The sequence below is a fragment of the Orycteropus afer genome, unplaced genomic scaffold (assembly GCF_000298275.1).
Source record: "Orycteropus afer afer isolate SDZICR_OR568_19922 unplaced genomic scaffold, OryAfe1.0 scaffold00165, whole genome shotgun sequence".
Lineage (NCBI taxonomy): Eukaryota > Metazoa > Chordata > Mammalia > Tubulidentata > Orycteropodidae > Orycteropus > Orycteropus afer.
The window spans coordinates 5,077,854-5,093,923 of NW_006921752.1; the positions used below are offsets into that span (position 1 = coordinate 5,077,854).

Consider the following 16,070-nt stretch of genomic DNA (forward strand, 5'->3'; position numbering starts at 1 on the left):
TGGATTGACACAGTGGCTGCAACGATGGGCTCAGGTATAGCAGGGGTTGTGAGGCTGGCATAGGACTGGGCAGTGTTTCGTTCTGTTGTGCATAAGGTCTCTATGAATCAGAGACAACTCTGTGGCACCTAACAACAACTTTAGTCATGTCAGAAGGGACCAATGTCTGGAAGAGGATATCATGCTTGGTAACTTGGAGGGTCAGCAAAAAAGGGGAAGACCTTCAACAAGATGGATTGGCACAGTGGCGATAGCAGTGGCCCCATGCATAACAAGAATTGTAAGGATGGCACAGGACCAGGCAATTTTTTTCATTCTGTTGTATATAGGGTTGCTAAAATTCGGAGCCCATTCAACATCTCCTAACAACATAAATTTGCTCGTATCACTATAGGACAAAATCCTTTGAACAAAAAGCTTGAGGTCTTTCCCTATTTAACTTCTCAAAAGTAGCTGCGTCCTTTCCTCACTACCACTGTAAGAAACCACCCCCTCAAAGGTCATTATAAGCATAATGCCAAATCCAGTGGCTTTTTCTGTTCTTTCCCTTCATCTGTGGAGAATTTTATACTATTTAGCCAATCCCCTTTTATTTTGAAACTTTTCTTTTCCCTTGATTTCAATGAAAACTGCTTAGAAATGATTTTGCCTCCTGTTTGGTTAGTTCTGGTCTCTATGCATTCCTTTTTATGGCTCTTTTACATAGATATTTTCAAGGATATTTTTCTTTCCTTTTTAATTGTGATTTGGGTGAAAGTTTACAGAGCAAATTCATTTTCCATACAGCAGTTCATACACATTTTGTTTCATGATCTTGATTGCAATCATTATAATGTAACAGCTTTCTTCCCACTTCCTTCCTGTGGTTACCTTTTCCCTTTGTCCTTTCCTATGCATTCTTGCCCTCTGAGATGTCTCTCAGTGCACATTCTGCCCTCCTGATCTCCCATGGTTGATTGTTCCAAGGAGTATACCTACCTGATATAAATATTCGTAAAAGCAAAGATCAAGAGGAATGTTGTTGTTGTTATGTGCCGTCGAGTTGGCCCCAACTCATAGCGACCCCTCCTTGGGCTTCCGAGGCAGTATCACTACGGAAGTAGGATTGCCCAACCTTCCTTCCGAGGAGTGGCTGGTGGGTTTGAACCGCCAGCCTTCTGGTTAGCAGTCAAGTGCTTTAGCCACTACGCTACCAGAGTTCCTAATACTAAGTGTCAATTAAAGATTCCAATCATGTATTTTATCTTCTACTGTTTGTACATTTTGGGTTATGCTTGATAGTCTTTTTATGCCATAACTTAGGGACCCTAAGTTTGCCTCTATTTTTTGTTTGTTGAACTTTATAGTTTGACGTTTCACATTTAAGTCTTTGATCCATCTGGAATTAGTTTTTGTGTATGGCATGAGGTATGGATCTTGGTTCATTTTTCTGCAAATGGATACCCAGTTTTGCGAGCACCATTAGTTAAAGAGACTATCTCTTCCCCATTTAATGGACTTTGGTCAAAGATCAGCTATTTCTGGGTCCTCAATTCTGTTCCACTGGTGTCTGTCACTGTATCAATGTCAGGCTATTTCAGCTGCCGTAGCTATATGAAAGGTTTTGCAATCCAGTGGTGGTTTGCTTTTATCTGAGGTTTCTTTTCTTACCATATAAAATTAAAAAAAAAAAATAACCTCACTGCTGTCGAGTCATTTCCAACTCATAGCGACCCCTCCTTGGGTTTCTGAAGTGGTATTTCTACGGAAATAGATTGCCCAGTCTTCCTTCTGAGGAGTGGTTGGTAGGTTTGAACCACCAGCCTTCTCATTAGCAGTCAGATGTCTTAAGCACTGCGCCACCAATTAGTGATTGGTGTTTCCAAGTCCTTAAAGAATGTTGATAGAATCTGGATCAGGATTGCATTGAATGTGTAGATTGCTTTGGGTAGTATTTATATTTTCACAATGTTCAATCTTCCTATCCATGAGTATGGTATGTGCTTCCATTTATGTAGATCTCTCATAGTTTCTTGAAGTAGTGCCAAGGGTCTTTTTCTATTCTCTTCCTTGTTGATTCATCTACACCTATAGTTTTAACTATCACTTCTTTTTCACGAATATCCAGTTTTTATATGCAACCTTGGCCTCATTCTTAACCTTTTCCATTAGTTCCTAAGTTGGCATTTTCAGACTGATTTTCTGTTTTTTGTGGTTTGTTTTGTTTTCAATTCAACCTATTAATAAATGGAACTTACTTGTTTTTTAAAAATAAGAACTTTTATCCAGACTGACATCGTATATAAAAATTGAGATGGGTCAGAATATAAATGTGAAAGGTAAAATAGTGTTTCTTGAAGATAATGTAGGAGAATATCTTCATGACTGAGATCAGCAGAGATTTCTTAAACAGAGCACTGAAAAAAATGTCTAATCATAAAAGCAAAGATCAAGAGGAATACTAAGTGTCAATACAAAGGAATGAACTGTTGACCTAGGCAACAACATAAAAAGTGCGTACTATATGATTCCATTTATATAAAACTCTAGAAGATGCAGATAGGGTCTCTGGTGTTAGAAAGCTTCTCTGGTAGCTTGAGGATGAGGGCGAGGATTGAGGAGGGGCTGTTGTTTGGTGCCATTGAGTTGATTCCAACTCATGGTGACCCCATGTGACAGAGCAGGATTACCCCATAGGGTTTTATTGCTATCTTTTTGGAAGCAGATCACCAGACCTTTCTGTCAGTGAGCTACTGGGTGGACTTTAACTGCCAAGCTTTTGGTAAGCAGCCGAGCGCTCAAATTAACTGGTGAGCCACTGAGGCTCCCAAGAAGGCACTAAACAGGGGACATTACAAAGGGATGTGAGGAAACTTTTGAGAGTAGATATAATCACTTTCTTGTTTATTGTAAAGCATTTACAGGTATATACATGTGTGAAAACTTAACAAATTGTATACTCTAAATATGTTCACTTTGTCATTTATAACTCAACAAATCTGTTTTTGTTTTGTTTTATAAAAAAGAAAGAGATTTCATAAGAAAAGGCAAGCCATAAACTGGGAAGAGATACTTGCAGTATACCTAACAACAAAGTCCTTATATCCAGAGAATATATATATATGTATATAAAACTTCCATCACCCATCTGTTTGTTGTACTGTGTCAGCTTAAATGTTGCTGTGGTGCTGTGCTACTGGTATTTCATATACCAACTGAGCCAACCGTGGACAGGTTTTAGTGGAGCTACAAGACTAAGCTACGAGTTGGATTTGACTCGACGGCAGTGCATCATTACATTATAAGACTAAGGCAGACTAGGAAAGGGGACCTGGCTATGAGTCAGGACCAACTTGATGGCACCTAACAACAACAACAACATAAAAACTACAATTCAGTAAGAAAGCCCTATTTTTAAAATTCACAAAAAAAGTATATCCAAACAATAAGATTATAAAAAGGTACTGATAGGAGAAATGCAGTCATCAAAGAAATGTATATTAAATGACATATCACCACACCCCCGGGAGCTCTGGTAGCATAGTGCCTAAGGCACTTGACTGCTAACCAGAAGGCTGGCAGTTCAAACCCACCAGCCACTTCTCGGAAGGAAGATGGGGAAATCTACTTCCATAGTGACACTGCCACGGAAACCCAAGGTGGGGTTGTTCTGAGTTGGGTCTGACTCAATGACACATAACAACAACCATACCCCTACCACAATGTCTAAAACTAAAGAATTGGTAGTACCAAGTGTTGTTAAAGATGTGGAATGACTAGAACACTGCTGGTGTAAATTGGTAGAGACACTCTGGAAAAATGTTTGGTGGTATATATTCAGCTGAAAATACGTGTACTCTGTGACCCAGCACTTTCACTCCTGGCTTTACCTCTGATATCGATGGGTGCTTACATTCACCACATGGCATATATGAGAATATAATGGCTAAAACAAGAAACAACACAAATGTTTATCAACAGTGGAATTGATAAGTAAATGGTGGTATAGTCATAAAATAGAGTACTACTTAGCAAAAAAGAATAAACTATTGCTACGTGAAGCAATATAGGTGAATATCACAGATAAAATGTTTAATAACCAAAGCTACACACAAAAGAATTCATGCTATATGATTTCACTTATAAGAAATTTGACAACAGAGAAAAACAATTTATGGTGATAGAGGTGAGAATAATAGTTTCCTTTGGGTGAGTATTGACTGAAGGGGCGTAAAGGAGCCTTCTGAAATATTGGAAATATTTATATCTTTAGTCATTGTTACATGAGTATATATGTATATATACATTAAAAACTATTGAGCTATATGTCTAAGATTTGTGTATTTTACTCCATGTGAGTTATACCTTAATAAGCAATGTTTTGTTTTGTTTTTTTAAAAACCCTATACTTATTTTTTTTTCTTCCAACTTTCCTCTTTTATTTACACCTCTTCTTAAAATTAGCTCCCATTCTGGCTTCCCTGGTCTTTGTTAACTGAAAACTCTGTTAAACTTGCTTCTCAGGGACTCAACTTTAAACCCTGGCTCCTTTTGTTTCCTTTTTGTGGTTAGTCCTTAAATCCTGTCAGCTCTTCTTTTAAAATATCTTCCATGCATACTGCTTTCAAACCATGCCTGTGCTAGGGTTTTAGCCTGAACTATGCATTGTAACTAAATTATTGCCAAGGACCTAAATGATTTCCCTGAATTTTTCATATTTAAAATTGTTCTGCATTATTCCAGGAAAGCTATGTTTTTAAAGCACCATTGAGATGATACATCCACTGTGTCATTTCTCAAAAGTCTGGAATAGGCCCCCACTTCTGGCACAGTAGGTGCACACATGAGTCAGCAGTGACTTGATGGCAATGAACAAGATGCAGATCATGCTCTGGTGTTGTGTCTAATACCCTCTTGGTCTGGCCCCAAGCAGCCTTTCCACTTCCCCAAAACCCACTGCCATCAAGTTGATTCTGACTTATAGTGACCCCCACTGGGTTTCCAAGGCAGTAAATCTTTACGGAAGTAAATTGCCCTATCTTTCATCCGCGGAGCAGCTGGTAGGTTTGAACCTCCAACCTTCTGGTTAGCAGTCAGATAAATGCCATACACACTGCACCACCACTTTACTACTTCCCCATCCATGTGCAGTCCTTTGGAAAACTGGAATCTTTGTTTCCAAACCCATTTTTGCTCTCTTTTGGTTATGTAACTCTTTGTTCATGCTTTTCTCCACCTAAATACTTTTCTTCCTCACATTAAACCCCATTTCAAACCATTTCAACCTGAGGGATTCATGGTATGCTTCATAAAATCCATGAACTCCTTGGAATTATATCAAATGTTTCCATATGTGTGCAATTTTTGGAGAATGACTTTGAGAATTCAGATTCTCAAAGGGGTCCATTATTCCCCCTCCAAAAATTAAATTGATTTAATAATCTTTTAAAGGAATACAAATTAATTTTTGTTGATTTAGAGGAATTTTGTCTTACTGAGACTCGTTAAGTCCTCAGTATCCTGGATAATAAAGCATATATATATATATTTTAAAAAAAAGTTCTTTGTAAAGCTCAGAGTTTTAAATTCAGGTAAATTGTCTTATCCTTGTCCGTTTTTTGGGTTCCTAGATAAATAGCTCTTTTCCTCAAAAGATAATGTTCACATCTTAATATTTTTCATTTTGATATCTTTAGTTAAAGGGAAAAAATAATTTTTCTTCTCACTCCCACTTTACTATTCATACAGCTAGTAGTATCATCTCTGTATGCTTTGATGTAGCAATCCCTTTTTAAAGATGCTGGTCACTTTTTCATCTTTTTTTCCCCCTGTTTTAGATTCCTGTAGGCAATGGAAACTGATCTCAATTCCCAAGACAGGAAGGACCTGGACAAGTTCATTAAGTTTTTTGCCCTCAAGGTAATATGTCCATTCTCTTGAGCCTAGAACTCTTATAGAAATAACTTCCACACTTCTCCCTTTTGAGAACTGTCTTTGGAAAAGTAGCATAACAGCTTGCAGCTTGCCCATTTTAAGGGAGACTTCTGTCTGTTGTAAACCAAACTGTGAAGGTTGGGGGTGTAACTGGGGGTGTAACTAGAAAGTAGCTTCTAATTTTCCACAGCTACTAGTCCAAAAAAATTTTTTTTCCAAGGCCATTTTCAGAAATGTCAGGCCATTGTGCCAGGTTATTGGCACAGTATGTTCCCTCGGGTGAGAAAAAAGACTGTGAGTCAAAATGGTCAGTATTTAGGGCATCTTTCTTTAAGCATCAATTTACTCTGAAATGCCTAACTTTATTGTTCCCCTTCTGGTAAATGGAGAGTTAAAACTGAATTTTGTATGCTTTAAAAGTTATACTTTCCCAAACTGAAAATAAAATCATTTTGCTTCTGTCATTCCTCCTCTCAGCCATTGCCATGCTAGAACAATCCATACAATACAGATTCTGGTTATAAAATTATTTGGAAGGTTTTTGCCATATGGGCCAAGCAATATGAATAATTGTGGAGGTTCTTAGATTAAATCTACTATGATTACATAAGTTTGTGGCAGTGAATATTTAAACCCACAGTTGGACTTGTTTCTTTGTGAAAGTCATGGCCACCATGTGCAGCATTTCTTCTGCCATGTGAGGATAACGCAGATTCCAAGCCTTACACTATAGTTCCTATGATTGGTTGGCACTATATCTTCAGGACCGTTTACAGTATTATTGATTTATTTTTTGGTTACAGTTTTCTCTTTGTTCATCTGTTCTTGAATGTTTTAAATTCTCCCCTTTCCTGAGTTACAGTTATGATTAATTAGTGTCTTTTTAACCCTGCATTGGATTAGGAGCCAAATCTGTTTTTAAGACCTTTTATCTATGTTTTTTTTTTGTTTGTGCTTTTTTTAGACTGTCCAAGTGATTGTCCAGGCTCGACTTGGTGAGAAGATTTGTACTCGTTCATCTTCATCCCCAACGGGTTCAGACTGGGTAAAAATCCAGGTCTTTGTTAAGGGGCATACTGTGGTGTTTCTCACAGGAATGAATTTAAAGTTCTTAAGTTAAATAGTATAGAATACTGTTTACAGTATTACTAAATCATACCATTAAAACATCTAATTCTGTTTGAACCCTTTACTTGGAAAGTATGTTCTTCATCTAATGTTATTCCTGGATTTATTTAGTTCTTGGCTTTCTGCTGTGATAGGTGAAAAACTAAGTCCTTAGAAGACAAAAATAATATTTTGTTAACTAATCTTTATAATAGGTAATTATTTTTCTCAACCTGAGATTTGGGCCTTTGATGCAGGATATCTTTCAATGGGGAAGGGAGAAGTGAATACATGTCCTCATTAATCAAAGCAGTGTCCATCCACATTGCCTAATGTAAAACCTTATTTCATGTTTCCATAATGTCCCTTGTATTGAGGATTCAGAAGTCCCTTTTGTTTTCTAGTTCAACCTAGCAATCAAGGACATCCCAGAGGTTACACATGAAGCAAAAAAGGCACTGGCAGGGCAGCTGCCTGCTGTCGGGAGGTCTATGTGTGTGGAGATCTCACTCAAGACTTCTGAGGTAAGGTTATGGCCAGGATGATGTCTGCTTGGTGCTCAAGGCTGTTCGCACTCTGGTCCTAGCTCACTTCTCGACCTTATTCCTGCCTCTTCCCCCTTTGAACTTTTCATCATTCTCTAAAGAGGTCTTGGGTTTTGTACTTATTCATTCATCCACTTGGAGTAGGCACTTTGCTGTTATATTCATATGATATATTTCTGCTCATCATTCAAGATCCTCTTGCTCTAGAAAATACCCCTCTTCTACTGGGAGAGGTAATTGCTCTTACTGTGCTTTTTTTATAGAGTATAACTTGCTGTATTGTGATTTTATTAAAATGTACTTTTACTCATCTTGCATGTTTGGACTGAGGCAGGTATTATTATTTACATGTTAATCTCTTTCTACTACTAAACTGGGAGACTGCATGGTGTAGTAATGTAGGCTTGGGAGCTAGGCAGCTCTAGGTTTAGAACCCAGCTGAGTAATTTGGCCAAATTGCTAAACCCCACCCCCACCAACACCACCTAACTAAATGGCACTTGACCCGTCTTGCTGCTGTTGTTGTTGTTGTTATGTGCCATTGAGTCAGACCTGACTCATAGCGACCCCTCCTTGGGTTTCTGAGGCGGTATTATTATGGAAGTAGATTGCCCAACCTTCCTTCCAAGGAGTGGCCTGTCTTGCAGGAGTATATTATTTTTTCATTTAATCCTTACTTGTAAAGTGTGACATTTAGTAGGCTGTCCACACGTGTTTGTGTTCTTGAGGTCAGTGGCTATGCCCCATCTTATTTATCTTCATAGTTCCTTAAGTTCTTTTTTTGAAATGAGGCAGGGTATATATGTAAGTAATCATCTTTATGTCCTTAATGCCTAGCACAGTGCTGAAATGACAATTTGAAGACTCTCAAATTTTGTTAAATGAATGATGTTAATACTTATTCCATGGACGCTATAGCACTAAATAATATTACATTTATGTATGATTCTTTATTTAATTTCATTTAAACTGTGGGTTATTTTCTTAGTATCCATATAGAGTACAAAAGGAATCCTTAAAGAATTCTTCCCTCTCTCAGGCATCATTTCTTGGGAAATCTAATTATAAACTGTTCTGATTGTCCTAGAGAAACCACATAACTCGCTTTGTATATTCTCTAGTATCTAGTCTTTCTTGGTATTTTAGGATATGGGACGGAATTCAAATTCATCCTGTCATTTAAAGCTGACAGCTTGATGACAAGGATATATACTAAGAATACATATTTAAATTTGATCTGGAAGAAGTGAAAATCAATTCTCTACTCCATAAATTAGCCCTCTTCCAAATGATTTGTAAAAAGTCTACTTGTGTTTAAAGGTATGGCAACTATCCTTCTCAAGAAGATGTACCAAGTTGAGGGATTCTAGCTTTAGTTTCCTATCTTTCTTATCTACTATGCTAAATAAGTCTGTTCATGGAGATGAACAGTTTGGCTAAAGACATGAAACAGTTAAAAAATATTTTTAAGGAACTTGTTAAGGTATTCCTTGACTGAGAGTGGGCCTAAAAATAACCCCTGTAGAACTGGAGGGAGGGAAAGGCTCTTCCATCTGAAAAACATCAATTTTTCTGAAGGGTAATATGGAAATAAACATCAAAAATCTTTAAAAACATTTATATTCTCTGAGCTAGCATTCCTAATTCTGGAAATTTGCCTTAAGAAATTCATTCAAGATAGGTACATAGTTTTAGCCTCAAGGCTATTTATCACAATATTGTTTATAGTAGTGAAAAATTAGAAACAACCTCTATGTCCAATGGAGGGGTTGGTTGGATAAGATTATAGATTCACCTGGTGGAATACTATGCAACCATTAAAAATTATGCAGATTTTTTAATGATAAGGAAAATGTCACAATGTATTTATTAAGAAAACAGCAAGTGATAAAAATAGTATGTATAGTGTGACATGATACTATTCTTTTATTTAGAAAAATAGTTGAATTATAAGGTGATACTCATTTTTTTCCTCTTTGCTTGTCTATAATTTTCAGTATTTTTACAGTGATTGTGTAGTTCCTTGTAATAAGAAAAAAGAGGTAATTAAAAAAACTGAAATGTTTTTAAACTTCTAGTGCTAATAGAAGAATTTAGCAAAGATGCAGGATACAGGATCAGCAAACAAAACTCAGTTGTGTTTCTATATACCAGCAATGAGAAATTTAAAAGGGAAATTACTTATCATAAATTCCACTTATGATACCATCTAAGAGAATAAAATACCTAGTAATAAATTTAACCAGAGACATGAAGGACTTACACAATGAAAACTATAAATACTGCTGAAAGAGATTAAACAACACTTAAATAAATGGAAAGCTGTCCCATGTTCATGAATCGGAAAACTTCATGTTGTTAACATGTAAGTACTACCCAAAGTGATCTATAGATCAACACAACCCTAATCAAAATTCCAGCAACCTTCTTTACAGAAATGGAAAAACTAATCCTTACTTTTGTATGGAATGGCAAGATACACAGAATAGCTAAAACTGTTGAAAGAGAAGAACAAAGTAAGAGGACTTAGACTTCCTGATTTTTAAATTTACTGTACAGCTGCAGTAATCAAAACAACCTGGTACTAGTGTAATGATAGATACCTACACTAATGGAATAGAATTGAGAGTCCAGAAATAAACCCACCATAAATTCACTTGATCATGCAAGTGAATTTTTGACAAGGATGCTAAAATCCATTCAATGGGGAAAGAAGAGTCTCTTCAATAAATGGTGCTGGGAAAGTTGCATTTCCACGTGCAGAAAAATGAAACAAATCTACCCTACACCATACACAAAAACAAATTAAAAATTGATGAAGGACTTGAATGTGCAAACTAGTCATAAAATTCTAGCTTTCAACAATTATCTAATAATGAAAGTACAAATAGCAGAAATTAAAAACTTGTGTTCGTCAAAAGATTTTACAAAAAAAAGTGAAAAGACAACTTACTAATTGTGAGAATATCTTCAGAAACTATATATCCAACAAGAATCTAGTAACCAAAGTGTTTTTGGTTACTTAGTACCACTCTGACAAGAATAAACCACAAATGGGATGGCTTGATGAAACAGGAGTTTATCCTATTACAGTTTGGAGGCTTTAAGTCCGAGTTCAAAGTGCCAGGCTCTAGGGGCTGGGTGAAACCCCCTCAGCGTTGGGTTTCAGCTCTGCCTCTTGCTCCTGGCCCACTGAAGCTGGAGGCTTTTCTTCACTCAGCTGCTGGCTGCTGAGGCTGACAAGCCCAAGGTTTGACAAGTAAAAAGGCACAGTCCCGATATTACCAAACCACATGGCAGGCCATTAATTCAAGTCCATTGAAAGTCCCAAGTTGGCAGAGCATGGCAGGCTGCGGAACAACAACACGGCTACATGCAGGGTTCAAGAGTGCCATAAGCTAGAGACCGTTCCCCAAGGCTTCTCCTTATATACAGGAAGCAGACCACATCCCAAAGGCAGCTTACTCAGCTGCTCACAGTAGATTGCACAATGGAGTTGATTACCAGTCTCATCATGGGGAATACTACATCCAGCTGCCCAGCCACTCAACCAGACCCAGCCAAGTTGACACACAGACTTAACTACCACACCAAAGTATGTATAAAATTTTGACAGTTATCAAAAAAAGCACAGTCATAATGTGGGTAAAGGAAGAGACATAGAGGACATTCAGATGGCCACCAAACACATGAAAAGATGCTCAGCATCATTAGAAATCAGAGAGATGCAAGTCAAAACCACAGTGACATATAATACCATTTCACTCCCACTAAGATAGCCAAGATTTCTTTTAAAAAAAGAAAAATAAATGTTGGCGAGAATGTGGGGAAATGGAACCTTTGTCCTTTGTGGGGGAGGGGGTGCAAAATGGTATAGCTGTTGTGGAAAACAGTGTTGTGATTCCCAAAAACTAAAAATAGAACTACCACGTGACCCAGCAATTTCACTCCTAGGTGTATACCCAAAGGACTTGAAAGGGGAGACTCAAAAAGAGACTTGCAGTGTTCACCACAGCACTATTCACAATAGCCGCAAGGTGGAAACAACCTAAATGCATGTCAGCGGAAGAATGAATAAACAAAATGTAGTGCATACATACAATGGGATGCCACTCAGCCAGTAGGAAAAATGAAATCTTGATACGTGTTACCATATAGATGGAACTTAAAGACGTACTGAATAAAATAAATCAATCAAAAGGACAAATATTCTATGACCTCACTTATATAAAAAGACAAGAAAAGGCAAATGTATAGCAACCAGAGTTTGTTCCAGGGGTGGGGGTGGTTAATGGTGATGTAAAATTTGCATTAATTAAGGGTAGAGTTGCACGGCCAATTATTATAAATGTTGTCAATAAGTTGTAAAAAGTTGAATTGGCAAAAGTTGTATGATTGGTATATTTACCACAACAACAAATAAAAAAGAATAGCTGCTAAGGCTTTTTATGTACAACCAAACACCTCATGAGATCTGGTTTCTTGGTTTGGAGGTTTAGGATCATGGTTTCATGGGATCTCAGATAACTGGCCTAATAACATGTTTAGTGTTTCTGTTCTATCTCCTAGTTCATTCTGCAATTGGTCTCTATTCACCTGGAACTGTAGAGGAAAAAGGAGAGTCAGAAATAGGAAGAGGATATGGAATGTATGACTGATTGCCTCCATGAGTAACTACCTGCTCTGTTGTGAGACCAGAAGAACTGGATGGTGCCTGGCTACCATTACTAAACATTTTGATCAACGATTCCACAGAAGAATCCTGATCAAAAAGGAGGAAATGCAGAACAGAATTGCAAATTCTTATGAACTCTAGACTTTCTGGAGCTATGGAGGGTAGATGAACCCCTGAAACTATTACCTTGGGATCATCTTTACACCTGAAACCAAAAGTAGCCCTTGAAGTGATCTTAAAACCAAAAAGTAGTTTGGCTTTATTAGTTAAAAAAGAAAAAAAGTCTGTTTTGCATATTAGGCTCTTTTAAGAACTGTCTGTATGGGATCAATGTGACAACAGCAACTTCAAAAATTAGATAGGAACCTTAGGGGGCAGTGAGTTTATGTTGATAAGGGAGGAACAGTTCAGAAAAGGAGGGTGAGGATGGTTGTACGACTTGAAGAATGTAATTAGTGTCACTGAATTGTACATGTAGAAACTGTTGAATTAGTCTGTGTTTTGTTATTTATATTCTTAGCAACAACAACAAACAAAATTTAGCAAAACAAAACTGAAATGTTTTTCAATTATTTCGTCTACAGGGAGATTCCATGGAGCTGGAAATTTGGTGTCTTGAAATGAATGAAAAGTAAGTGTTTCTCTTTTGAGGTGCTTGGTTGTGGTAGCTGAGAGGATAAAGCAAATGATTGTGAAAAGCAGGGTTTTGTTATCAGAGTCATGGAGGGCATTCTGACCACTTAACAAAGCCATTGCTACAATTGACTTAGTACTTGGCTTCCAGCCTAGGCATAGCAAAGACCTTCAGAGGGAGCACCAGTCCAGAGACTGAGATACCATGGGGAAAACAGCATCAGAGAAAACTGAAAGAGATTTGTTGTTTTCCCAGAGTACAGATAGTTCTCTGATTAAGTCCCTTTGAGCTCTTGTGAGCCATTTTGTCTGTTTTCTGGGTGGCAGAAGTCCAGTAAGATGTACCTCATATTCCTTTTAAAGACTGTTGGTTATGGATTAGAAATGCATGTTATTTCCCTCCTTCATTTTCTTCTTTCAAGACAGATTAGAAAATCTTTAGTTTTCAAGAAGAGTGTATAGGAAAATTGAGAAAAAACACATCAAAAGAAAAATCTTAGTGATAATTATGTACAATGTAGGAGTTATTTTTGTTTCTTAAATAGAACGCAGTTGCCAGGTTATAATCTAAAATTATAGTCCACACAGATTTTTCTCTAGATTTCTCATAAGATACCTTGAAATTATGTTTATACTTTCAGTAATTGCAATATTGAATTACTACTTTTTAAGTGTGTTATTTTATTTCTTAGAAAGATAACTACTTCAAAGCTAGAAAAAATAGGTCCTTTTAGTGCTCATCTGCTTGTGTCTAGTTCATGAAAAAGAAAGTCTTTGGTTTTTACCTCAACAATCTGTTAATAAACTGAAAAAGAACTCTAATTATGTGTTTTGTTCATACATATTTTAGTAATAAATTTAATATTGTGCATTTCCAGTGCATAGTTTGCAACTGTTTCTGTTTTTGTTGTTGCTTTTTTTTTTTAATTTTAATTGTGATTTGGGTGAAATTTTACAGAGCAAATTCATTTTCCATACAGCAGTTCATACACATTTTGTCTCATGACATTAAGTGCAATTCCCCACAATGTAACAGCTCTACTTCCTCCCCGTAGTTACCTCTTCCCTGTGTCCTTCCCTCCTGTGTACTCCCACCCCAAGCTGTCTCCTTGTGCAAACACTGCCCTTCTGTTCTCCCATGATTGATCACTCCAAGGAACGTATCTACCCGATATAAATGTTTACTCCATATGTCTATTATTTGGCTGGAAGCCAAAAGAGTGAGTTCAGTTCCAGACTTGAAAGGTGGCTAGGGGCCATGGTCTCAGGAGTCTGTCTCACCAGGTTCTATCAGACCAGTAAACCTGGTCTTTTTTTTTTTTTTTTTTTTATGATTTTGAGTTTTGTTCCACATTGTTCTCCCACTCTATCCAGGATCTCCTGCACCAATCGCCCTCCAAGTGGTTGGCAGTGGTAGCCAGGCACCATCTAGTTCTTCTGGTCTCATGGCTATATAGGCTAAGGGTCACATGGTCCATTAGTCCCTTGGACTGATTGTTTCCATGCATCTTTGTTTTCTTCATTCTTATTTGCTCTGCACGAGGAGAGACCCATCATTGCATCTAGATGACTACTTGCAAGCTTTTAAGATCTCAGTTGGTACTCACCAAAGTAGGATGTGGAACAATGTTTTTGTGTAGTATGTTATGCTAATTGAGCTTGATGTCCCCTGCGACCATGGTCCCCAGCCCATAGGTCCAACTACTCCCTTCCTCTGGGTAGCTAGCTGTGGCCAAGAAGCCACCGTAACCTTGCCCCTTGTCAGCTCTACTATACACCTGGACATTCTTACAGCAAATACAAATATGCATGTAGAAACATTGTCTGCTAACCTTATATATGGTCATGGGCACACTGCCCTGCCTAGACCTACCTGATCATTCAGCCCGTCTTCCCATCTATTCACCTGTAGATCAATGCTTGCCATCACTGACAACACATACTGTATGTGCAAAAGGGTTCATCTTGATTGTACCTCTCAGTGTCCTCCTCTGCATCAGTGCCACCATTGCAACCATTTCTTTTGACTGTTATACTCTCTGCATGGTATACTTGAACTAGAAAGCAGATTTTATTCCATCAGAACTCATGGATAATATTACCAAATTCATCTTAGTCCCTAGACAGAACTTAGTATTACACTGTATCAATTGGTTTTCTTTCGTTGCTTTATATTAGTTTAATAGAGAATGCTGACAATGTCTGTGTGCTCCTCAGGTGTGATAAAGAAATCAAAGTTTCCTACACCGTATACAACAGACTGTCCTTGCTGCTGAAGTCTCTCCTTGCTATAACTAGGGTGACACCAGCCTACAGACTGTCCAGAAAACAAGGACACGAATATGTCATATTGTACAGGTAAAACAGTGTAGATGCTCATCTTGTTCATTTACTCATCATTGTGCACTTTTACATTCCCTGACTGGCATTCAGGTATTCTGTGATTATTATTTTTTTTTTCCACTGAAACTTTTTTTTTTAATGCATTTTATTGAAATATAATTTATGTACAGTGAAATACACAAAACTAAAGTGACATGGGTCAATGCATTTTTTTGTCTTTTTGCAGTGTTGCCTTCTTACCCCTCCCACCCCTGGTAATGAACTAATACTATATTTGTCCTTCTGTGATTGACTTATTTCATTCAACATAATGTCCTCCAAGTTCATCCATATTATGCGGTGTTTTGAAACCTCTACCTTATTCTTTAGTGCTGCATAGCATTCCATTATGTGTATGTACCACAGTTTGGTTATCCACTCTTCCGCTGATGGGCACATAGATTGTTTCCATCTTTTTGCTATTGTAATTAGTGCTGCAATGAACATGAGTGTGCGTATATCTGTTCCTGTCCTGGCCCTCTCCTCTCTAGGATATATACCTAGTAATGGGATTGCTGGGTCAAATGTTACCTTCAATTTCAGCTTTCTAAGGAATCACCATATTGCTTTCCACAGTGGTTGTATCCCTTCACAGTCCCACCAGCAGTGTGTGAGAGTCCCAATCTCTCCACATCCCCACCAGCATTTGTTGTTTTCTGTCTCGTTGAACATTGCCATCAGTGCTGTGGTGAGATGGTATCTCATTGTTGTTTTGATTTGCATCTCTCTGATGGCCAATGATTGTGAGCATCTCTTCATGTATTAGCTGGCCACCTTAATATCCTCCTTGTTGAAGTGTCTATTCATGTCTTCTG

General features: G+C 37.6%; 1 protein-coding gene across 1 annotated transcript in view; it reads left to right on the top strand.

The window, feature by feature from the left end:
• The first annotated feature begins 5,829 nt into the window (after positions 1-5,829).
• Positions 5,830-16,070, top strand: part of ATG13 (autophagy related 13) — a 36,119-nt gene continuing 25,878 nt past the window's right edge. The window contains exons 1-5 of the mRNA XM_042781748.1: positions 5,830-5,898; positions 6,878-6,958; positions 7,425-7,544; positions 12,825-12,871; positions 15,091-15,231. Of these exons, the coding sequence (XP_042637682.1) occupies positions 5,830-5,898; positions 6,878-6,958; positions 7,425-7,544; positions 12,825-12,871; positions 15,091-15,231 (458 nt within the window). The remainder of the gene's footprint in view (positions 5,899-6,877; positions 6,959-7,424; positions 7,545-12,824; positions 12,872-15,090; positions 15,232-16,070) is intronic.